This window comes from Ornithorhynchus anatinus, chromosome 1 (assembly GCF_004115215.2).
Source record: "Ornithorhynchus anatinus isolate Pmale09 chromosome 1, mOrnAna1.pri.v4, whole genome shotgun sequence".
NCBI lineage: Eukaryota > Metazoa > Chordata > Mammalia > Monotremata > Ornithorhynchidae > Ornithorhynchus > Ornithorhynchus anatinus.
Window position 1 is genome coordinate 64994925 of NC_041728.1, and position 24993 is coordinate 65019917.

Below are 24993 nucleotides of genomic sequence, written 5' to 3' on the forward strand. Positions count from 1 at the left end.
TGGTTTTAACAAGAAGATCATTGGTGACCATTGAGAGGGCAGTTTCTGTGGAGGGAAGGATCCAGAAGCCAGATTGAGAGCAAGTGGAGACGATGGATGTAGACAACTCACTCAAGGAGTTGGGAGAGGAAAGGTAGGAAAGAAATGGGGTGATAACTGGAGGGAGCCATAGGGTCAAGGGAGAGTTTTTCTAGGAGAAGGAAGACATGAGCATGTTTGAAAGCGGTGGGGAAGAAGTCACTGGAGAGTGAACAGTTGAAGATGGTGATGTGGGAGGGAAGAAGATGGGGGGCAAGCATTTTGATAAATTGAGAAGGGATGGGGTCAGAGGCACAGGCGGAGGAGGTGGGTTTTGAGAGGAAGCAGATCACTTCTTGAGATACTGCTGGGAAAGGTAGGAAAGTTGAAGGAGTGGCAGGAGGGGGAGGGACCGAAGAGAAGCAGGGGAGACTTTAGGGAGATCATGCCTGATAGTTTCGATTTTCTCAATAAAGAACATGGCCAAGTCATTAGGGGCAAGATCTGGGGAAGGTGGAAGAACGTGGGGTTTGAAGAGGGGCTTAAACATCTGAACAACTGGTGAGGGCAGTGGGCGTGGGAGTCAATAAGGACTCAATAATATTAACATTATTAATTCAGTCGTATTTACTGAGTGCTTACTGTGTGCAGAGCACTGTACTAAGATCTAGGAATGTACAATTTGGCAATAGATAGAGACAATCCCCGCCCAACAATGGGCTAACAGTCTAAAAATGTTATCACAGTATTTATTAAGCACTAACTATGTGCCAAGCACTGTGCTAAGCCTGGGGTAGGTACAAGACAATCAGATCAGCTACACTCTCTGCCCCACACAGGGCTCACAGTCAAAAAGGGAAGGAAAGCAGGTATCTTATCCCTATTTTACAAGTGAGAAAACTGAATCCCAGAGAGGTTGTGACTAACCCAAGGTCATACAGCAGGCAAGTGGTGGAGCCGGGATTAGAACTGGGTCTCCTGACTCCCAGTCCCGTGTTCTTTCCACTAAACCAAGCTCTTCCCTGTTGGTCACCTCTATATCCATCAGTCCCCTGCTGGACCTCCCGCTGGATTTGGGGGGAGGAGAACGTCGGGCCCCCTTGGAGATGAGTCTGTTTTCTAAGGTCGGATTCGAAGACGGTTTGTGGCTCCTTCTGGCTGGCTCACCCCGGGGCCAGTATCAATTCGGGGTCGGCTGGTGGCTCAGGGAAAGCTTTGAGTCCAGACAAAGGAGGTTCTCTCTTCCCGGAGCCTGGCCCTACTGCAGATTTCCCCTGCCCCACTGCCCCCATGTTTTACCCTTTGCCTGCCCTCCCCTCCACCTATTGGTTCATTCATTCATTCATTCAATAGTATTTATTGAGCGCTTACTATGTGCAGAGCACTGTACTAAGCGCTTGGAATGAACAAGTCAGCAACAGATAGAGACGGTCCCCGCCGTTTGACGGGCTTACGGTCTAATCGGGGGAGACGGACGGACGAGAACGATGGCGATAAATAGAGTCGAGGGGAAGAACATCTCGTAAAAACCGATGGCGACTAAATAGAATCGAGGCGATGTACAATTCATTAACAAAATAAATAGGGTAATGGAAATATATACAGTTGAGCGGACGAGTACAGTGCTGAGGGGATGGGAAGGGGGGGGAGGAGCAAAGGGAAAGGGGGAAAAGAGGGTTTAGCTGCAGAGAGGTGAAGGGGGGGTGGCAGAGGGAGTAGAGGGAGAAGAGGAGCTCAGTCTGGGAAGGCCTCTTGGAGGAGGTGAGTTTTAAGTAGGGTTTTGAAGAGGGGAAGAGAATCAGTTTGGCAGAGGTGAGGAGGGAGGGCGTTCCGGGACCGCGGGAGGACGTGGCCCGGGGGTCGACGGCGGGATGGGCAAGACCGAGGGACGGCGAGGAGGTGGGCGGCGGAGGAGCGGAGCGTGCGGGGTGGGCGGTAGAAAGAGAGAAGGGAGGAGAGGTAGGAAGGGGCAAGGTCATGGAGAGCCTCGAAGCCTAGAGTGAGGAGTTTTTGTTTGGAGCGGAGGTCGACAGGAAACCACTGGAGTTGTTTAAGAAGGGGAGTGACATGCCCGGATCGTTTCTGCGGGAAGATGAGCCGGGTAGCAGAGTGAAGAATAGACTGGAGAGGGGCGAGAGAGGAGGAAGGGAGATCAGAGAGAAGGCCGACACAGCAGTCTAGCCGGGATATAACGAGAGCCCGTAGCAGTAAGGTAGCCGTCCGGGTGGAGAGGAAAGGACGGATCTTGGCGATATTGTAGAGGTGAAACCGGCAGGTCTCGGTAACGGATAGGACGCGTGGGGTGAACGAGAGAGACGAGTCAAGGATGACACCGAGATCGCGGGCCCGAGAGACGGGAAGGATGGTCGTACCGTCCACGGTGATAGAGAAGTCTGGGAGAGGACCGGGTTTGGGAGGGAAGATGAGGAGCTCAGTCTTGCTCGTGTTGAGTTTTAGGTGGCGGGCCGACATTGCCCTGTCCGCCTCACCCCTTGGCCCCTGACCCCTTCCTGGGGCCTGTGGTCCCTGACAAAAATATCGCTCTCATTTCAGGGTGGGAACAACGCGGGCCACACCGTGGTTGTGGAAGGAAAGGAGTATGACTTCCACCTGCTGCCCAGTGGCATCATCAACACCAAAGCCATTTCCTTCATCGGTGAGCAGGGGACAGCTTCCCTCCTCCAGCCCCCACCTCATTCATCCCCACCCCTCTGCCCTCAAAGACCTCTCTCAGCAGGAAGCAGCACCCCAGGAGGGACAGTTGGACTTGTTAGCAGTCTCTCTTCCCAGTAGTTCTAGTCACAGTCTTTATTAAGCACTGTCTACTCTCTAAACGGCAAGTTCCTTTTGGGCAGGGAACATGTCTACCGATTTTGTTGCACTGTCTTCTTCCAAATGCTTAGTACAGTGTTCTGCAGTTAGCACTCAGTCAATCAGTCAGCATGACCTAGTGGAAAGAGCGGGGGCCTGGGAGACAGAGGACCTGGCTTCTAATCTAATCTAATCTAATCTAATCTAATCTAATCTAATGCTGGCTGTGTGACCCTGGGCAAATCACTTAATTTGCCCGTGCCTCGGTTCTCCTGTTCTCTCTCCTACTTAGACTGTGAGCCCTGTGAGGGACAGGGATTCTATCCAATCTAATTCACTCGTATCTACCCCAGCACTTAGAATGGTATTTGACACATAATAAACGCTTAACCGACACCATTTTAAAAAATAAATCAATAGTAACCAATGTTCTAAGTGCTTGGGAAGAATACAATACAACAGTAGACACGGAGACTCCGGCCCCAATTGTGCTTTTCAACATGGGGATTTTCTATCCCTCCTTCGTCAGAACAATCCTGGAGATCAGTCCCCACTCCTCCCTGGCCTCTGACATTGCGCAGAGTTCTGAGACACAAAACCCCTACTAGCCTGGGAGGGTCGGTAACTTCTCTGTACTTCAGTTCCCTCATCTGTAAAATGGGGATTAATGCTGTGAGCCCCATGTGGGACAGGGACTGTCCAATCTGATTAACTTGTATCTACTCTAGTGTTAAGTACGGGGGTCGGGCACTTAGTAAGCGCTTAACAAATACCATTTAAAAAGGGAGGGCTCGGGTTCCCTCACTCAAGCAGCATCTCCAGGGGTGCCGTGTCTTGGAGCAGCTGACATGGTTTGACCAGTGTTGCTCTGGACCAGGGAGGAAGGGAGGACAGTGGCCAGGGAAAAATTACACCCTGCCCCTCAGTCCCTGGTCCTCTGCACACAGGGTTTAACGATGATAATGGTATCTGTTAAGTGTTAAATGTCAAGCACTGTTCTAAGTACTGGGGTAGACACAAGCTAATCAGGTTGGAGCCAGTCCCTGTTCCTCGTGGGGCTCACAGGCTTAATCCCCATTTTACAGATGAAATGTGAGGCCCAGAGAAGTGAAGTGACTTGCCCAAGGTCTCACAGCTGACAAATGGTGGTGCTGGGATTAGAACACAGCTCCTTCTGACTCCCAGGCCCGTGCTCTATCCACTAGGGCGGAGGAGCCGGGGTGGTCACGAAGAACAGTCCTCCAGGTTGGATAGGAGTTTGTCACTAAGCTCAAATCTCGATGCCTGCCCAATCTGTCTGGATTTTGGTAGGGTGCCGCGTCAATCGCACCAGGAGCCGGTTATTCAACCCATGGGGGATGGAACGGCTTCTGCAAGGAGAGGGACAGAGCGAGAACTCCAGCCTAGAGAGGGGACAGGATTTGGAGTTTATGTTAATGGGATGGGTGAGGAACCTGCACTCTCTGGTCCCCATATCCTCCATGACCAGGATGGGGGCGGATGACCAACCAGGGCACGTTTAAACCGGCACAAGGAAGACACATCTCCTCTTGGCTTGGCAACAAAGCGTCGGTTCACCTCCGCTTGGGTCCTCGGGTGCCGGCGGTGTCGATGGCTGATTCCGAAAGGCCCTGGGAGTGTTGCGAGGGCTGAGGGCGGGCCTGGGAGGGCCCCGGATGGAGCCCGAAAGCACGCCCTTTGGAGGGAAACTCTGCTGGGGCTATTATCCCCAAACCGCATCTTTTGTGTGTCTTTTCAAGGCAACGGGGTGGTCATCCATTTACCTGGCTTGTTTGAAGAAGCTGAAAAAAATGAGAAGAAAGGTGGGTGCAGTTTCTTGTTTGGTTTCTCTTTGGCTGGTCTTTGACCATGGGTGCCTGAGCCTGTGTGGCAGTCCAGAGGGAAGAGGTTGGGGTGAAGGGCTGGGGGGCATTGGGAAATAAATGCCCCCTAGCTAATACCCTATCATCTGTCCCCTCTGGCAGGGCTCAAGGACTGGGAGAAGCGGCTCATCATCTCGGATCGGGCGCACATCGGTGAGTCCCCGGTGCACAGGAGACGGACGGACGGGACCGACGAGACGGACGGACGGCAGGCTGGATGGGCGGCTCGGCCGTTGGTTTGGTGTCTACAGTGCACAGGCACTGAACTGAGCACTGGAGAGAGACGCAAAGACCGTCAGTCATTCAGTCGTATTCACTGAGCGCTTACTGTGTGCAGAGCACTGTACTAAGCGCTTGGAAGAGTACAGTATAACAACAGACACATTCCCTGCCTGCAACGAGATTACGGTCTAGACCGTGACCCAGATGCTGGGGTCCCGGGCCCCCAGAGGTTCCAAGGCTAGAGAGAAATGACACATGGAGATGGAATCACAGGGAAATTTCTTTAAAACTAAGAAAAACACAAACACAAACACAGGGCCTAGTGGCAAGAGCCTGGGTCTGGAAAGCGGGGGACCTGGGTTCTCATCCTGGCTCTTCCACCTGCCTGCCATGGGACCTGGGACAGGTCACTTGATTTCTCTGGGCCTTAGTTACCTCATCTATAAAATGGGGAATAGGAGTGTGAGCCCTGTGCAGGGTGGTTCCCTATCAACCTCCACACGAAACAAAAGCTCCTCACTCTTGGCTTCAAGGCTCTCCATCACCTTGCCCCCTCCTACCTCGCCTCCCTTCCCTCTTTCCACTCTCCACCCCGCACGCTCCGCTCCTCTGCCGCTCACCTCCTCACCGTCCCCTGTTCACGCCTATCCCGCCGTCGACCTCTGGCCCACGTCCTACCGCTGTCCCGGAACGCCCTCCCTCCTCACCTCTGCCAAACTAACTCTCCTCCCCTCTTCAAAGCCCTACTGAGAGCTCACCTCCTCCAAGACGCCTTCCCAGACTGAGCTCCCTCTTTTCCTTCTGCTCCCCCTCCACCCTCTGCTCCTCCCTCTTCCCTTCCCCTCAGCTGAGTCTCTTTCCCTCTGCTCCCCCTCCCCTCCCCACCCCGCCCTCTGCTCCTCCACCTCCTCCCCTCCCCTCAGCACTGTGCTCATTTGTATATATTATTTATTACCCTATTTATTTTGTTAATGAGGTGTACATCCCCTTGATTCTATTTATCGTGATAATGTTGTCTTGTTTTTGTTTTGTTCTGTTTCGCTCTGCTGTCTCCCCCAATTAGACTGTGAGCCCGTCGTTGGGCGGGACGAATTGTACATTCCAAGCGCTTAGTACAGTGCTCTGCACATAGTAAGCGCTCAATAAATACTATTGAATGCATGAATGAATGACAGGGACTGTGTCCAACCTTATAGTGCCTGGCACACAGTAAGTGCTTAACAAATACCAAAAAAAAGTACTATCGCTCCGACTAATAATATTTTTGGCACCGATTAAGTGGATGGGTCGGATGGGTAGATACAAGACTGTAAGATTGGACACAGCCCGTGTCTCATATGGAGCTCAGAATCTTTCTTATCCCCATTTTATAGATCTTTTTAATGGTATTTGTTAAGCATTTACTATATGTCGAACACTGTTCTAAGTGCTGGGGAAGGCAGGAGTTAATTAGGTCAGACACAAATGAGGAAACTGAGCCCCAGGAGGGTTAAATGACTTGCCCAAGATCACAAGGCAGGGGGACATCAGGGATTTAGAACACAGGTCTCCTGACTTCCAGGCCCTGGTCTCTCCACTAGGCCATGCTGCCTCCCCTCCTCTACTAGGATGAGAATGATGGCAATTCCCCGGGCATCAGCAGAAATCTTCTTTCAGAGCCAGTGACCCGAAGAGAAGGGAAATCCCCCAGAAAACCAGATTTGTAACATACTTAAAAGTAGGCCAACCTTCCTGCTATCCCATTCCACAATAATCAGGTTGATTCTATTGATGACTGGAATATATTGACAGTTCCCCCCTCAAATGGACTAAATCCACAAGCCAATAGAGTCACTTAAAATGGTTTCACCAAATGACTTAGTTATTTTACATTCCCCAGTCAACTGCAAAAGCTTAAAAAATGAGATTATTTTTCAATTCCAGTTTTTTTAGTTTAAGCCTTTATTTAAAAACAGGTCACAGGAATAGAAATCATGTCAGATGAGGTAAAATCCTAAAATCCAACTCCTGTTTGGTCTATGAGCTATTCTGTAACACTACCAACTCTTTGTGTTGTAAAAATAATAATAATAATAATAATGATGGCACTTTTTAAGTGCTTCTTATATACGGGCACCGTTCTGAACACTGGGATAGATACAAAGTTATAAGATTGTCCCTCGAGGGGCTCACAGTCTTGATCCTCATTTTACAGATGAGGGAACTGAGGCCCAGTGAAGTGAAGTGACTTGCCCACAGTCACACAGCTGACAAGTGGAGGAGCTGGGATTAGAACCCATGACCACTGCTCAATAAATACCACTGATGATGACATAGGTTATTCTACTTAATACTATGGCATGGATAGGAGCTGCCCACAAGATGCTTTTCATAACTGTTTCCGTTCATTACTCCCTTCTCTGAGAATGGAGAGTTCCACCATCCTCTGACAGGGAGGGACCCTGAGAGGTCAACTGGTCCAGTCCCCTGTATCCAGGCAGGCAACTGCCTAACCCATTCAGGGCAGTTGAGTACCTGCTCATTCTTTAGAGACCCCCAGGGGTGGAAATTCCCCACCCTCTCTTGTCACCCACCTTGGCTCTAACCTGGTGGTAGCTACTGGATCCCCTTGGCTAACATTTTTTCCTCTGGGTCTCTCTCTCTCATTCTCCCTCTTGCTATATCTTTCTCTCTTCCTGTCTATTATTTCAATCTGTTTCTCTGTGGCTCTCTCTCTCTCACTCCGTCTCTTCCTCTTGCTCCCTCTCTGACTATCTGTCATCTCAATCTGTCTCTCTAAAACTCACTGGCTCTCTCCCACCCTCTGTCTCTTCCTCTCTTTCTCTCTCCGCTTGCCTATCTGTCTCAATTACCTCAATCTGTCTCTCTGTAACATTCTCTCTCTCACTCTCTTGCCCTCTCCCCCTCTCAATCTCTCCATCTCTCGCTCTCTCTGTCTGCCTGTCTCTAATATCTCAAACTGTCTCTCTGTCTCACTGTCTCTCTGTAACACTCTCACTCTGTCTCTCTCCCACTCTGTCTCTCCCTCTCTCTGCCTGTGTATCTGTCTCTGTGTAATACTTTCTCTTACTCTGTCTCATGCTGTCTCTCCTTCTCTTCTGCTCTCTGCCTATCTGTCTCTATTATATCAATCTGTGTTTCTTTCACTGTAATTCTCTCTCTCTTCTCTCTGCCTGTTTGTCCTGCCTACCTACCTGTCTGTCCTGGGCAGTGTTTGACTTTCACCAGGCGGTGGATGGACTCCAAGAAGTTCAACGCCAAGCCCAGGAGGGAAAAAAGTAACTGTAAAGCAGCCACTGTGCTGGTTTGGTTGGGAGTCCGATTTCGGCATGCGGGCGCGGGGGCCAGAAGAGAACTGGGGAGAGGCGAGGGTGGCCCGGGGGCGGGAGGTGAGCGTTTAGTATAAGGACCTAGATGTAATAGAGGTGTCCACAACACCTGGGGCACTTGGTAAAGATTGATTTCTTTTCTCGAGGTCCTAGAGGAAGAACAGACATTGAGGCTTGGCCATCGGTGGGAGGGGAAGGGAGGTATCTTGGACACCACAAGGGATGCAAAGGGAGGAGCTCCTTGGACCCACAGAACTGGAGAATTGAGCAAGTGTCCAGGCAATTTGGTCCAGGGAGTCTGGACCGTTCCCTAATTGTTTAGTAGTAGTAAGATTTGGGTTTTGTTTCCTTTTTAAGCCCTAAATCACCAACGTAACTGTCTTAACTCCACACTGAAGTTGCCGGTGTAGACTCTGACAAAAACTGGTGGAAAATTGAGTCAGGGCTGGATTCCTTACTACCAACACCCATATCCACCTGTCCATTGCAGGGACAGAACATGGTCAGAGGGTGGGGATAAGAAAAAGGGAGTCCAACCACCAGGATAATTCACAGGATGGATAATCGAGACCCGACTGAGAAAGGGAGAGAGGGAGACACAGAATGGGAGAGAGACAGAGAGTGAGAGAGAGAGAGCGAGTTACAGAGAGACCATGAAACAGATTAAAATAATAGAGACAGAAAGGCAGAAGGAGCGAGAGAGAGTGAGTTGGAGAGGGAGAGGGAGTTACAGATAGTGAGACAGACAGATTGAGATAATAATAATTAATAATTATGGTGCTTGTTAAAAACTTACTATGTGCCAAGCACTGTTCTAAGCGCCGGTCCAAGTTAATCAAGTTGGACTGCAGCAGTCGGCGGCAGTAAATAACCCACCTCCCCTGCTGGGCCTTTCAGTCCAGCAGCTGATAACCGACCCTCTCTCCCTCGCCAAGACCAGAAGCGGGCGGGAGAGGATGGGGTTTGGCGGTGCCAGAGAGCAGAGGCCTGGCCCCGGAGTCTGACTGAAACCTTCTCTTCTGTTCAGCATTGGCACCACAAAGAAGGGCATCGGACCAACGTACTCTTCCAAAGCCGCCCGCACGGGGCTCCGAATCTGTGACCTTCTGTCGGACTTCGATGAGTTTTCGACTAGGTACGGCGTTGGGCTGGGCTGATTCAGGCTTCTGGGTCCCCGGAGAAGGACAAAGCCCTGGTTTTGGGCGGACACTGGGGGAAAGCCTGTCAGTGGTGAAGGAGAGGAAACAGGAGGAGGACTTCTGTACATAGCTTTAATTTCAGTTACTTCTCCTACCCCTAATTTATTTTAGCATCCGGCTCGTCGTCCGTCCCCCCCACCCCACCCCAATTGTAAATTCCTTTAGGGCAGGGATCAATCAGTCAATCCATGTATTTAGTGAGCACTTACTGTGTGCAGAGCACTGGACTAAGGACTTGGGAGAGTACAATATAACAAAATAAACATTTCCCTGTCCATAATGAGCTTGCAGTCTAGAGGGGAGACGGACATTAATATAAATAATTTAATTACAGATCTGCACCTAAGTGCCGTAGGGCTTGGGGGAGGGATGATTAAAGGCAGCAAGTCAAGGCGAGGCCAAAAGGAGTGGAAAAAAAGGAAATGAGGGCTTTGTCAGGGGAGGCCTCTTGGAGGAGATGTGCTTTCAGTAAAGCTTTAAAGAGTAATTATCTGACAGATATGAAGAGGGAAGGCATTCCAGGTCAGAGACAGGACGTGGGCGACAGGTCGGCAGTGCGACAGATGAGATCAAGATGGAGTGAGTAGGTTGGCATTAGGGAAACGAAGTGTGTGGGCTGGGTTGTGGTAGGACAGTAGAGATGTGAGATAGGAGGGGGCAAGGTGACTGAATGCTTTAAAGCAGATAGTGAGGAGTTTATGTTTGATGTGGAGGAGGGTAGGCAACCGCAGGAGGTTTTTGAGGAGCGGGGAAATACAGACTGAATGCTTTTGTCGAAAAAGGTTCCGGGCAGCAGAGTGAAGTAAGGACTGGAGTGCGGAGGGACAGGAGGCAGGGAGGTCAGCCAGGAGGCTGATATAATAATAAAGGCAAGGATTATGTCTACTAACTCTATTGTCTTCTCCCAAGAGTTCAGCCCAATGTTCTGCACATAGTAAGGCACTCAGTAAATCCTATGGATTGATTGACTGATTGAGGAAGCAGCGTGGCTCAGTGGAAAGAGCCTGGGCTTGGGAGTCAGAGGTCATGGGTTCGAATCCCGGCTCTGCCACCTGTCAGCTGTGTGACTGTGGGCAAGTCAGTTCACTTCTCTGTGCCTCAGTTACCTCAGCTGTAAAATGGGGATGAAGACTGTGAGCCTCACGTGGGACAACCTGATGACCCTGTATCTACCCCAGCGCTTAGAACGGTGCTCTGCACATAGTAAGCGCCTATAACAAATACCAACATTATTATTATTTAGCCTTTTTCAATGCACTGGGCCTTGGGAAAATCATCTGGGGAATCCTCAGGAAATCGGGGTTCATTCGACCTGGGGGAAAGATTACATTCCATCCAGGAGCTCTCTTGGTTGGTAATCCATCAATCAATCAATCTGGTATTTATTGAGCGCTTACTACAGGCGGCACATTGTAGTAAATGCTTGGGAGAGTACAATATAACGGAGTTGGCGGTGTGCTTTGAAGGTTCAAGAATCTGGCCCACCAGTACCAGTCGATGTTTCCCACGCTCGAAGTGGATATAGAAGCACAACTCAAAAAACTCAAGGTAAAGACTTGTACAGTGGGAGTGTTGAGAAGAGGGGATATCAGGCATCTGTGCCGTGACCCTCCCCGGCCCCGACACCGCCTCCTGCACTGGTCAGCCCCGCGGCCCATCCAGTCCAAGACCCCGTCTCCGCTAGGCGCACGGGAACGCTTGGGATGTTAGGGGGAGGCCGGGCAGACAGCGTTTTCTGTGGGATTGTGTCCTGTTGAGTGGCCTCCTCTCTGATCCAGGGTGCACCTGGTTGGCCTGACAGGGACTCCCATCCCTCCCTCTGCCCTTGCCCTAATGCCACCATCCCGGACCTCTGCCCACTGACAGGGGCCTCTTGGACGGACAGTGGGGCGAAGGGACGAGCCTCGGGGGTGGAGCAGGATGTGCAGATGGGACCGACTCTGCCGGCGCCCATAGATCAGAGGCCCACATTCTGCCAGGCTGGTTCCTGCCAAATGGCATGGTCCTGTCTCATGTCTGAGGAACAGGACCGGAGAGTGTATCTGGTATCATCCCACTGGCTGCTGGGACTCAGGGTCCTGGCAGACACTGGGTCGCTTCTGCATGAGGATGACAATGATGCGGGAGCTCCTTGACCCCTGTGCTTGCTGGCAGGAAGCCCCAAAGGGGAGATGAATGGTGGGAGACAGGAGGGCGGGCACCGTGACCCAAGCTCCCACTGTCTCTGTGAAGAAACCCAGTCCTGAGGAGGTCTGACCCAAGTGGTCCGGCCCAGGCCCCCACGTCAAGAGGTCCAACCCAACCCCCCAGGCAAGTGGCCCAGCCCCCGCGACAAATAGTACAGCCCAGGCCCAGCCTGCCCGGGGCACACACCGTGGCCTGGCCCATCTTTACCTCGGAGCTTGTCTTTGGGCAGATTTCGGGGTGATGATTAGACAGCACTTACCAGGGCTGGATACGTACTAAAGAAGCCAGATTATATAAAATAATACGGCTCAGACCTAACATTTCAAGTCACTTAACTTCTCTGTGCCTCAGTTGCCTCATCTGTAAAATGGAGATTAAGAGTGTGAGCCTCAGTGTGGGACAGGAACTGTATCCAACCTGATTTCCTTGTATCTACCCCAGTGCTTGGAATAGTGCTTGGCACACAGCAAGCGCTTAACAAATACCATCATTATTATTTCTGGAGTTCATTTACAATAATGTCTGTCTCCCCCTCTAGACTGTAAGCTCATTGTGGGCAGGGAGTGTGCGCTGTTTTGTTATATTGCACTCTCCCAAGCGCTTAGTACAGTGGTATGCACACGGTAAGCGCTCAATAAATACAATTGACTGACTGGAAATCCCTTGAGTGCAGGGATTACCTCCTAGCCTTCGTCCTGTATGCCAGGGCAGATCTCTGCCCATGGAAGGTGCCCTGTGTAACTATGGCATTCGTTAAACTCTTGCTATGGGCCAAACATATACTAAGTGCTGGGGGTAAATAATAATAATTGCATTTGTTAAATGATTACTATGTGACAGGAACTGTACTAAGTGCTGGGATAGAATCAAGAAAATTAGGTCCCGCATGGGGTTCCCAGCCTAAGTAGGAGGGATAATTAGCGCTTAGTACAGTGCTCTGCAAACAGTAAGAGCTCAATAAATATGACAATGAATGAACAGGTATCAAATCCCCATTTTGCAAATGAAGGAAACTAGGCACAGGGAAGTGAAGTGACTGGCCTAAGGGCACACACAGCAGACAAGCGGCAGAGCAGGGATTAGAACCCAGGTCCTGTGACTCCCAGACCGAGGCTCCATCCATTAGGCTGCACTGCTTCTCTATACCTAATGGGGATGAAGTGCCCTGATGTTTCTATGGAAACCTGTTGCCAAGTCATTTCAGATTTGAAATTTAGAATCAAAACATTTTGATTTTTGATGGGTGAGTTTTTGGGGGTCGGGGACGTATGCTAGGTCAAAGAGCAAAGAAAAACTCTCATTTTTTTCACAGCCTTAATCCTTCTATTTCTCCTGAAACCTGCAGGGGTATGCAGAGAGGATTCGGCCCATGGTCCGCGACGGGGTGTATTTCATGTACGACGCCCTGCACGGCTCTCCCAAGAAGATTCTCGTGGAAGGAGCCAACGCGGCTCTCCTCGACATTGACTTTGGTGAGGTCTGCTGTGGTGGAGACACTGGATCTCTGGGGACACTGGGGGCAAGGACTGGGCCCGAGGGTGTCTGAGGGACAGGAGACGGGTGAGATCCACTCCTGGGTTGAACACGAAGGGACCAGTTCGACCAGTCCCGTTGGGATGGGATCTGCCGGGGTGATTCTTCCCATTGTGCAGATGTGGACACCGAGGCCCAGAGAGGTCAAGTGACTTGCCCAAGGTCCCACGGAGGGCCAGTTGGCAGAGCTGGACCCCGGTGTTCCCTCTGGTCTGCCCCGCTGCCTCCCGAGGGATCCACTTATATTTCTTCCAAGCAACGCCCACCCCACCTTCTCTCACACCCCCCCGTCCCTGTCCCAATTTGAGGCCGTAGGAGAATCCAGCCCCCCGCAGGTCCCAGGCGTGATCTTTTGTATCCACCAATCAATCAGTCGATCAAGCAATCAATCAGTCGTACCTACTGAGCGCTTACCGTGTGCAGAGCACTATACTAAGCGTTGGGAGAGGACAATATAATAGGTAGTAGACACGTTCCATCTATCACGGTACTTGTTGAGCGCTAATAGAGCGGCGTTGGTGGACCCGTTTCCCCCGACCCCGGCTTTTGTATCTTACAGGCACGTACCCCTTCGTGACGTCCTCTAACTGCACCGTGGGGGGCGTGTGCACGGGCCTCGGGATTCCGCCGCAGAACGTGGGCGACGTGTTCGGCGTGGTTAAGGCCTACACCACCCGCGTGGGGATCGGCGCCTTCCCCACTGAGCAGATAAACGTACGTCCAACCGGGCGAGTCAGTCCATCCCGGCCCCGCTTGGGCTATGAAGGTCGGGGGAGGAATGGAGGAGAGACGGCTTTTGCCGTTCGGAAGCTGCCCCGTCTGTCCTTATTTCCACTGACGGCAAAGCAAGGCAGGAAGAATAGCAATGATAAGAGTAATACTGTTTCCTACTGTACTCCTAGAATTTCTGCTACTAATAATAATAATAGTTGTGAGCAGCCTGGCCTAGTGGGTAGAGCAAGGGCCTGGGAGTCAGGAGAACCTGGGTTCTAATCCCAGCTCCGCCACTTGTCTGCTGTATGACCTTGGGTAAGTCACTTCACTTCCTCTATGCCTGTTTCCTCGTCTGTAACGTGGGGATTAAGACGGTGAGCCCCATGTGGGACAGGGACTGTGTCCAACCCGATTAGCTTGTATCTACTCCAGGGCTTAGTACAATGCTTGGCACGTAGTAGGTGCTTAACAAATACCTGATAACTGTACGAGCTCTAGTTCTTCTATAAGCATTCTCACAAAACCCCATGTTAAGGAAAACTCAATTGTCAGAAGGACCTGGGTTCTAATCCCAGCTTCACATGTCTGCTGTGTGACCTTGGGCAAGTCACTTAACTTCTCCGGGCCTCAGTTACCTCATCTTTAAAATGGAGATTAGGAGTATGAGCCCCATGTAGGTCAGGGACTATGTCCGACCTGATCAACTTGTACCTACTCCAGTGTTTAGAACAGTGTTTGGCACATAATAAGCTCTTAATAAGCACCGTGACAGTGTCCAACGCCCATATCCAAACTAGCAGTGTTGGATGAATAATCATGGTATTAATAATTACGGTACTTGTTAAGCATTTACTGTACATCAAGCACCGTACTAAGCGTCGGGCTAGTTACGGGCCGATCAGGTCCCACATGGGGTTCACAGTCTAAATAGGAGGGAGAAAAGGGATTGAATCCCCATTTTGCAAATGAGGGAACTGAGGCCCAGACAAGTGAAGTGGCTTGCCCAAGGACGCAAAGCAGACATATGGCAGAGCGGGAATTAGAACTCAGGGCACCTGATTTCCAGGCCCATGGTCTTTCTACTAGGCCACACTGCTTCCCTAAATGAATGTTCTCTAAATCCCTCATAATTCTCTAGCAGTATTCCCTAACAAACACCTAGTGAAAGCAAGAATTTCAGTAGATTTAAGTGTAATTCCTTGAACCTGTAAAACACTTAATTTTCCCAGAGTCCTTTCTTGTTCTGCCAAAATCTCCTTGAGGAAAGGGAAAGGAGTGTTTATGGAGGAGCAGTGTGGCCTAGTGGAAAGAGCACACTAAGCATATAACAGACATGATGATGATGATGACGATGTGCCAAGCACTAAACTAAGAGCTGGGATAGCTATAAGATACTGTTTGGACCCAGTTCCACATGGGGTTCCCAGCCCGAAGCAGGTGGGAGAAAAAATACTGAATTCCCATTTTACAGATGAGGAAACTGAGGCACAGAGAGGTTAAGCGATTTGCCCAAGGTCACTCAGCAGGCAAGCGGAAGAGTCGGGATTAGTACCCGGGTCCTCTGATTTCCGGGCCTGTGCTTTTTCCACTAGGCGACACTGCTTCTCACCACCACGGTTCACCCGCAAATTTTCCAAAAGTCGAAAGCTGAAAAGCTCACTGCCGACCGAGCCCAGTCATCAACATTTCCCTCCCGGCCCAGCCCTCTGTCCCCAGCCTGCTCCATCCCCGAAGGACCTAGGTCAGCCCCGGACCACGGCGGCGGTCTGCAGGCTGCAGTAGTGGGGGCTGGGTCGATCTCCCCCCGTGATCGTCTCCGTCCTCAGTAGGATGGCCAAGGTCTCGATGTCCGCTACAGGCCGTGGGTCATGCTGCCATTCTGGGTTTCGTCCCCACTTCTGCCCAAGCCTCATCTGACGCTCGGTCTGGGAACCCGGCTTGGCTGAGAAAATTCCTTCGTGCCCATCTGCCACACGTAGCTCCGACAACTCCAAAATCCCTAGCCCCGGCACCTCCGAGATCCATAGCCCCAACACCTCCGAGATCTCTGGCCCTGACACCGCTGGGCGTGCCATTTCCTCTGGAGAAATGAAAAGAAAATCTGAATTTTCGGTGTGAGTAGGTAGGAGTTTAGGTGTGGTCCTGAATTTTGAAATAACCTCACTGAGAGTCCACGTGTGCACATTCAGACCCATCACAGGTATGAACCCTTAAATGACGGGATGGCTTGAGCCTAGATGCCTCTGTCCTCTCAGTGGGCTGCGTTCGATTTCCTTTTCTGAGATTCCCTCGTCTGCCCCCGGCAAAAAGAATAATAATGGTATTTATTAAGCGCTTACTATGTGCAAGACGACATACTAAGTCCTGGGGTGGTTACAAGCCAATCGGGTCGGATGCAGGCCCTGCCCCACATGGGGCTCACAGTCTTCATCATCCCCATTTTACAGATGAGGGAACTGAGGCACACAGAAGTGAAGTGACTTGTGCAAGGTCACCCAGCAGACAAGTGGCGGATCCAGAATTAAAGTCCTGGTCCCTCTGACTCCCAGCCCTATCTCCGTGCTCTATCCACTAGGCCATATTGCTTCTCCTCGCTTGCTTGCTGGTGGGTTGGGGTGCTTTTTCTCATGGGCAGCCCAGCCCTCGCCCCGAGTGCTTGCCACCTGTGACCCGTCTCATCTCTGGGCAAATCACTTCTCTTGACTATGCCTCAGTTACCTCAGCTGTAAAATGGGGATTGAGAAGAATAATAATAATAATAATTATGTTGGTATCTGTTAAGCGCTTACTATGTGCAGAGCACTATTCTAAGCGCTGGGGTAGATACAGGGTAATCACGTTGTCCCACGTGAGGCTCACAGTTAATCCCCATTTTACAGATGAGGCACAGAGACGTTAAGTGACTGGCACACAGTCACCCAGCTGCCAAGTGGTAGAGCCGGGATTCGAACCCATCACCTCTGACTCCCAAGCCCCGGGTCTTTCCACTGAGCCACGCTGCTTCTCTACGTGAGCTCTAAGTGGGACAGAAACCGCGTCCAGTCCGATTTGCTCGCGTCCACCCCAGCACTTAGTAGAGCGCCTGGCACATAGTAAGCGCTTAACAAATATCACCATCATCATCTTCTGGCACATAGTAAGCGCTTAACAAATATCACCATCATCATCTTCTCACCCCTTAGGAGATCGGGGACCTGCTGCAGAACCGGGGCCACGAGTGGGGAGTGACCACCGGCCGGAAGCGGCGCTGCGGCTGGCTCGATCTCGTCATCCTGAGATTCGCACACATGATCAACGGCTTCACCGCGTAAGCCCCCGGGGCTGGGGTCCCTCAGCCTCGGCTCCCCTCGGCCCCCACCCCTACGTCCAGCTCGGGCAGCCTCCGGAGAGGAACCCATGGCCCCAGGAGTCGGCCGCCCCCCTTGCCTTGAAACTGAGGCCCAGCTCTTCACCAAGGGCAGTCGCGCTCACGTTGTGGGGATGAAAACTCCCAGGCTATTAGCCCAGGACGCGGTGGCCATCTCCACTGATGAGACGCAGCGTGGACCAGCCCTGCCGGAGAGCTCCAAGACCGGGGGGGGGGGGGGGGGTCCCTGGAGCCGGCATTGCTCCCGATCCATCTGTCGATCGATCGTATTTATTGAACGCATTTATTGAGCACTGGACTGAGCACCTGAGAGAGTCCAGTACAACAGAGTCGGTTGACACGTTCCCTGCACACGAGCTTACAGTCTAGAGGGGCAGAGAGACATAAATATAAATACTTAAATATGGTGGGGCTGTGGGAGGGGTGAGAAAAGGGAGCAAATCCAACCGTAAGGATGACACAGAAAGGAATAAGAGAAGAGGAAAGGAGGACTTAGGGAAGACCTCTTGGAGGAGATGTGCCTTCAGTAAGGCTTTGAAGATGGGGAGAGTAATTATCTGGCAGATGTGAAGTGGGAGGGCATTTCAGACCAGCAGCTTAGAGCGACTGATTGGTCATTCCTGGGCCTAGGAAATTCCAGACTGCCGTGTCATCATCCCCTGCCTCTCGGCCCACCATCCCTAAATCATCTCAGACAAAAGAGAATCCCTCTGTCCCTCCCAGAAAAGGAAATATCCCGGCTTCTAATATTCCTCCCGGTCAAAAAAAAAAGTATAACTCGGGCCTAACCCAAGTCCCTCCTGCTGCAGCGTTAACCCAGGGAAGGGCTGGTTCTGGGTGTCGTCAGTCATTCAATAGTATTTATTCAATAGTATTTATTGAGCGCTCACTATGTGCAGAGCACTGTATTAAACGCTTGGAATGTACAAATCGGTAACAGATAGAGACAATCCCTGCCCTCTGATGGGCTTACAGTCTAATCGGGGGAGACAGACAAAAACAATAGCAATAAATAGATTCGAGATGATGTACATCTCCTTAATAGGGTAATGAAAATGCACAGAGTTGAGCAGGGATGCTTCGGGGAGATGCGCTGTTCGCCAAGCGGGACCCCTTCCGCCCCAGGTTCAGTTACTTACGCTCACGGGGAACCAGGCCAGACCAGTGACGGGACGGGAGGGAACCCTAGTTTTGTTCTATTTTCAAAGTTTCCTCTCGAAGAGTCTCTCCTTGGTCTGTGTGGAAAATTCCCCAAGAAGGAATTGCGGTTTGGGGGAAAAGTCCCTGAAAGCACAGAGGGTTGGAGTCTGTCCTTCCCCTCCCTCTGGGGCGACCTGTGCCCAGTGGGGGGATCCTGCCGGGCAGAGCGGGAGGGAACCCGCCACTTTCCGGCCCCACCTTCCAGGCTGTCAGCATGATGGTCGCTCTGTGTGTCCGTTGCCCCGCAGACTGGCGCTGACCAAGTTGGACATCCTGGACGCCCTGGATGAGATCAAAATCGGCGTTTCTTACAAGCTGAATGGGAGGAGGATCCCCTATTTCCCAGGTAGGTGCGAACGGCCTCTTGGAGTTTGTGGGCCAGCAGATGGAGGGGTGAGGCCGTGGATGGCTGCTTGCCACGTGAAGCAGTGCGGCCTCGTGGTTAGAGTCCAGGCCTGGGAGTCAGAAGGACATGGATTCTAATCCCGACTCCGCCATTCATCTGTCGTGTGACAGTCCCTTCACTTTTCTGGCCCTCAGTTCCCTCATCTGTAAAACGGGGATTAAAACCGTGAGCTGCATGTGGGACAGGGGGCTGATCTGATCTGTTTGTTTCCATCCCAGCGCTTAGTATAGTGCCTGGCATGTAGTAACCGCTTAACAAATATCACCACTGCCAAGATTTGGGGGGCACTTCCCTTCTATTTTCCCGGAGTGCTCTGCCCTCACAACCCCCACTCCCTCACCCCCCCAGGGCTGGGACTGGCGGAGACCATTCTTACCATCTTACAGATGAAGAAACTGAGGCCCAGAGAAGTTAAATGAGTTGCACAAGGTCCCACAGCAGGCAACGGGCAAAGCTGGGATTAGAATCCAGGTCTCAATCTCAATCTTGCGCTTTTTTCATCAGATCACGCTGCTTCCTACGTTTCGTGTGGTTCTTTTCCAAACCAGGGATCCAGGACTCTTTCTCTTTCCTGTCGCTGCTTGGGTCTTTCCCCTCCCCCTCTCCATTAATAATAATATTGATAGTAATAATGACAAAAATAACAGTGGGATTCATTAAGCACCTACCATCAGTCCATCAGTGGCTCATGAGTTCGAATCCCAGCTCTGCCACTTGTCAGCTGTGTGACTGTGGGCAAGTCACTTAACTTCTCTGTGCCTCAGTTCCCTCATCTGTAAAATGGGGATTAAGACTGTGAGCCCCACGTGGGACAACCTGATTCCCCTGTGTTTACCCCAGTGCTTAGAACAGTGCTCTGCACATAGTAAGCGCTTAACAAATACCAACATTATTATTATTATTATTACTTATTGAATGTTTACTGGGTGCTGAATCAAGCACTTGGGAGAGTAAACTACAACAGGCTTGGTAGACAAACTCCCTCCCCACCAAGAGCTTGCAGTCTGGGCAGCGGAGGACAGACATGACTATAAGTAGCATCCTGGCCTAGTGGGTAGAGCACGGGCCTGGAAGTCAGAAGGACCTGGATTCTAATCCCCGATCCGCCACTTGTCTGCTGTGCGCCCTTGGGCAAATCACTTAACTTTTCTGGGCCTCATTTACCTCATCTATCAAATGGGGATTAAGACTTTGAGCCCCATATGGGACAGGGACTGTGTCCAACCTGATTAACTCGTATCTACCTTAGCGCTTAGAACACATAGTAAGAGCTCAACAGATATCATTATTATTATTGTTCCGTGCTGTGGGGCCGAGGGTGGGTGAGAAACCAAATGCCCAAAGCGCCCAGATCCAGCAGCGTGGCTCAGTGGAAAGAGCCCGGGCTTGGGAGTCAGAGGTCATGGGTTCGAATCCCGGCTCTGCCACTTGGCAGCTGGGTGACTGTGGGCAGGTCACTTCACTTCTCTGGGCCTCAGTTCCCTCATCTGGAAAATGGGGATTAACTGTGAGCCTCACGTGGGACGACCCGATGGCCCCGTATCTATCCCAGCGCTTAGAACAGTGCTCTGCACATCGTAAGCGCTTAACAAATACCGACATTATTAAATGCCAGGGTAGGTGTAATACAGTTAGATCTACTCCCTCCCCAAGACCACGTTTTCCTCCCGCACCCCCCGCCACGTGACAGCACCCCTCCCCGGCCCCAGCCCGCGGAGTCGGCCCCGCCCGGGGACAGAAAGCTCTGCCCGACTCCGGTAGCCGTGCGTGTCCTCTCTGTCTCTGTCTGGACCTGTCGGTGGGAGAGCTAAAGTCCCGGTGGCTCCCGGGGAGGGAGGCAGCTGGCCCAGCCTCCTCGGGGCTCTCCGAAATGAATAGACCTGTCAGGCTGGTTACCCTTGTGTGTCTGAGCCCCTTAGGGGGGACCGTGCAGCGGGAGCAGAGGGACCACTTACTCAAATAGCAGTCGGCAACAAGATTTTTGGTGCCTCTCCCTTGCCGGAAGCAGAGGCCTGGTAGTCTTTTTCTTTCCGCTCTTTTTTTGTTGTCTTAAAGGTATCGGTCAAGCGCTCACTAGGTCTGGGGGTACATACAAGATAATCAGTTGGGACACAGTCCCTGCATGCAGCTTTAATTCCCATTTTCCAGGGGAAGTCACTGAGGCACAGAGAAGTGACGTGACTTACCCAAGGGCACGCGGCAGACGGGGATTAGAACTCAGGTCCTTCTGACCCCAAAGCCCACGCTCTACCCGTTGGGCAGTGCTGGTAGGATGCGGTCCCTGTCCCACCTAAGGCTCACGGTCTTAGTCTCCATTTTACAGAGGAGGTAACTGAGGCGCAGAGAAGTGAAGTGACTTTCCCAGGGGCACACGGCAGACAGGTGGCGGAGCAGGGATTGGAACTCAGGTCCTTCCGACTCCAAAGCCCACGCTCTGCCCATTAGGCAGTGCTGCGTCCCTGTCCCACCTAAGGCCCACAGTCTTAGTCTCATTCATTCATTCAATAGTATTTACCGAGCGCTTACTACGCGCAGAGCACCGTACTAAGCGCTTGGAATGGACAAATCGGTAACAGATAGAGACGGTCCCTGCCCTCTGACGGGCTTACGGTCTGATCGGTGACAGCAGGACGTCCAAGTAGAGATGACCCGAAGGCAGGAGTGAATGCGAGACTGCAGAGAGGGAGAGAGATCATGATTGGAAATGGAGATTGGGGAATCATCCACATAGAAGCGGTAGCTCAAGACACAGGAGCGAATCAATCAAGTGAGCACTTACCGAATGCAGAGCACCGTCCTAAGCACTTGGGAGAGTACAACGCAACAGGCATTCTCTGCCTACAACAGGTTTACAGTCTAAAGGGGGAGGCAGACGATACAAATAAATTCGAGCTATGGGCTGGGGTGGGGGGATCAAATAAAGGAGCACGTCTCCATTTTACAGATGAGGTAACTGAGGCTCAGAGAAGTGAAGTGACCCGCCTAAGGTCACGCAGCAGACAAGTGACAGAGCCGGGATTGGAACTCGGTTCTCCTGACTCGAAGTCCCTTAATAGAGGGCCGGGGCAGCTTCTCTTCGAACCGAGGCCCTCCGACTTCTAGTTCCACTGTGCCTCGCTGCCTCTCTGAATCCAGGGTACGTGTGTCCTTGGGCTGTGGAGCCAGCCAAGAGGGTATCCATTCATTCATTCAATAGCATTTATCGAGCGCTTACTAGGTGCAGAGCACTGTACTAAGCGCTTGGAATGGACAAATCGGCAGCCGATAGAGACGGTCCCTGCCCTTTGACGGGCTTACAGTCTTGGGTGGGTTGTGAGGGAGCTCGAGAAGGGCCAGAGAAAGAGACTCAGATGCCCAGGGATTGCGTCTGCTGTATTGTTGTATCCTCCCTAGCACTTAGTACAGTGCTCTGCACACAGTAGTGCTCAATAGATACGATTGACTGTCTGAAATCCACTAGTGGTATTTATTATTATTATTATTATCTTATTTGTTAAGCGCTTACTGTGTGCCGAGCACTGTTCTAAGATACGAGGTAATCGGGTTGTCCCGCGTGAGGCTCACGATTGAATCCCCATTTTACAGATGAGGTAACTGAGGCACGGAGAAGTTAAGTGGCACAGCGGACGAGTGGCAGAGCCGGGATTTACTGAGCGCTTCCTACTGGGAGTAGAGTCCTGTGCTCGGTTCCTACCGTGAGCAGAGCACCGTCCCGCGGAATGCTGGGGTGAGAGGGGGTTGCTCTGCTCAGTAAATATAAACGATTGCTTGATTGATCGATAATAAGACTAATAATAATGATTCGATGATGAAAGAGGGCAGCGGAAGCCACCGTCCGAAGGCCGAGGTCTCGGAGCGGGCGGTGGGGCCCGAGTCCTCGCTCCTCACGTTGGTCTCCCTCCCAGCAAACCAGGAAATCCTGCAGAAAGTGGAAGTGGAATACGAAACGATGCCCGGCTGGAAGGCGGACACCACCGGGGCCCGGAAGTGGGAAGAGCTGCCTGCCAAAGCTCAGAACTACATTCGATTCGTGGAGAATCACGTCGGCGTGGCTGGTAAGGAGGGCCGGCCTCCCTGCCCAACTAACCGCCCCCGAAACCTTAGCCGGTCCCACCCGCACCGGACGCTGATAACAGTGTTGGTATTCGTTAAGCGCTGACTACGTGCAGAGCACCGTTCTGAGCGCTGGGGGAGATACAGGGTCATCGGGTCGTCCCACGGGAGGCTCACGGTTAATCCCCATTTTCCAGATGAGGTCACTTGAGGCGCAGAGAAGTGAGGTGACCTGCCCACAGTCACACAGCCGCCAAGCGGCGGAGCCGGGATCCGAACCCATGACCTCCGACTCCCAAGCCCGGGCTCTTTCCACTGAGCCGTGTTGATGTCTAGGTGGGCCCCCGAGAGTTCTTCCGTCTGTCCGGACCCCAGCCTCCGTTCACCTACCCTGTTGGTCAGGGAGATCTAGGTCCTCGAATCCGGCGCTACATGGCACCAAGCAGTCGTGTGGTCAATTAATCCCCCTTTTAATGGTATTCACTGAGCGCTTACTGTGTGCAGAGCGCTGTACTGAGTGCCCGATAGAGGACGAGGTCAGTAAACTCTGTCCAGGCGATGCTCAGTCAATTAATCGTATTTGTTGGGCGCTCACTATGTGGAGAGAACCGAATTCAGTGCTTGGGAGAGTAAGCGTGGCTCAGTGGAAGGAGCCCCGGCTTGGGAGTCGGAGGTCGTGGGTTCGATTGCCGGCTCTGCCGCTCGTCAGCTGTGTGACTGTGGGCGAGTCACTTCACTTCTCTGGGCCCCAGTTCCCTCATCTGGAAAATGGGGATTAACCGTGAGCCTCCCGTGGGACGACCCGATGACCCTGTATCTGCCCCAGCGCTCAGAACAGCGCTCTGCACGTAGTAAGCGCTTACCAAACACCAACCTTATCATTGTTATTATTTGACCCTCTCTCCCCCGTCGAGATTCATCATCTATCTGCCGCCTTCCTCTCCCGCAGATCTTTCGGGTTGAATGGCTTCCTTTTAACGTACACGACGCGAAGAGATCGAAATGCATTTGTTTCGCCGTTGGCTCTCGGTAATTGTGCTAATAGTTGTTTCTTGTTGCCTCTGTGTGTATGTGTGTGGTTTTTTTCCAGTTAAGTGGGTCGGTGTTGGAAAATCGAGAGAGTCGATGATCCAGCTGTTTTAAACAGAGAAAGAACTTTAATCCTGAGAAGCCCAATTCAGTAGTCATCCGTTCCCCCAGCCGGTCGCGAAGATTCTATTACCAGTCCTTCGCAGCCCAGGAGGTTATCCGAAGTGAATAAAAAAAAACCAGTGATATTTTCTATATTTTCCTATTTTTGTGTAAACCGTAGTTGGGGCTGAATGCTACTGCTTGTGGTTGGAAAAGCGATGCAGTTGATATTCAACTCCACAGGCCGTAAAGATCCCACAGCCCCTTGTGAGGGCGGCGGACAAGAGCTAATTGATTAATTGAGTGAGTGAGTGAGTGAGTGAGCGAGTGAGCGAGTGAGTGAGTGAGTGAGTGAGTGATTGACAGTGGCCACTTCGCTACAAAGGTTGAATTTAATTTGGGGTTTTCATGTGAATATTTTCATACTGAGAAGTCACACCTTGCCCTTCCCACGGACCTACCTACAGAGACGCAGCATGGCGTAGCAGGTAGGGCACGGGCCTGGGAGTTCAGAAGGTCATGGGTTCGAATGCCGGCTCTGCCACTTGGCAGCTGTGTGACTGTGGGCAAGTCACTTCACTTCTCTGGGCCTCACTTTCCTCATCTGGAAAATGGGGATGAAAACTGTGAGCCCCACGGGGGACAACCTGATTTCCTTGCATCTCCTCCAGCGCTTAGAACACTGCTCGGCACAAGCGGTGAGCGCTTAACAAATACCAACATCGTTATTAAGACTGTGAGCCTCACGTGGGACAATCTGATGACCCTGTATCTCCCCCAGCGCTTAGAACAGTGCTCGGCACATAGTAAGCGCTTAACAAATACCCACATTATTGGTAGTATTATTGAAAAGGTCACTTTCCTTTCCAGCCAGGGGTGTTTCCCCTGCCATTATTTTGGAAATCCCATCGTCGCCCCCCCCACCCCGCCCGGCACTCTG

The 24993-nt window shown here is 51.7% G+C and overlaps 1 protein-coding gene across 3 annotated transcripts in view; it reads left to right on the plus strand.

The window, feature by feature from the left end:
* Nucleotides 1-24204, plus strand: part of ADSS1 (adenylosuccinate synthase 1) — a 40324-nt gene extending 16120 nt beyond the window's left edge. For 2 of the 3 annotated variants that reach the window (XM_029075133.1, XM_029075150.1), the window contains 12 exons: nucleotides 2572-2674; nucleotides 4590-4652; nucleotides 4815-4865; nucleotides 8146-8212; nucleotides 9291-9398; nucleotides 10929-11010; nucleotides 12995-13121; nucleotides 13742-13896; nucleotides 17079-17203; nucleotides 18712-18809; nucleotides 22775-22924; nucleotides 24013-24204. In XM_029075133.1, coding sequence (XP_028930966.1) covers nucleotides 2572-2674; nucleotides 4590-4652; nucleotides 4815-4865; nucleotides 8146-8212; nucleotides 9291-9398; nucleotides 10929-11010; nucleotides 12995-13121; nucleotides 13742-13896; nucleotides 17079-17203; nucleotides 18712-18809; nucleotides 22775-22924; nucleotides 24013-24065 — 1182 coding nt within the window. In that variant the 3' untranslated portion in view covers nucleotides 24066-24204. Of the gene's footprint in view, nucleotides 1-2571; nucleotides 2675-4589; nucleotides 4653-4814; nucleotides 4866-8145; nucleotides 8213-9290; nucleotides 9399-10928; nucleotides 11011-12994; nucleotides 13122-13741; nucleotides 13897-17078; nucleotides 17204-18711; nucleotides 18810-22774; nucleotides 22925-23871; nucleotides 23983-24012 lie in introns of those variants that run through there. The other variant, XM_029075143.2, reaches the window with a different exon arrangement.
* Nucleotides 24205-24993: the final 789 nt, after the last annotated feature.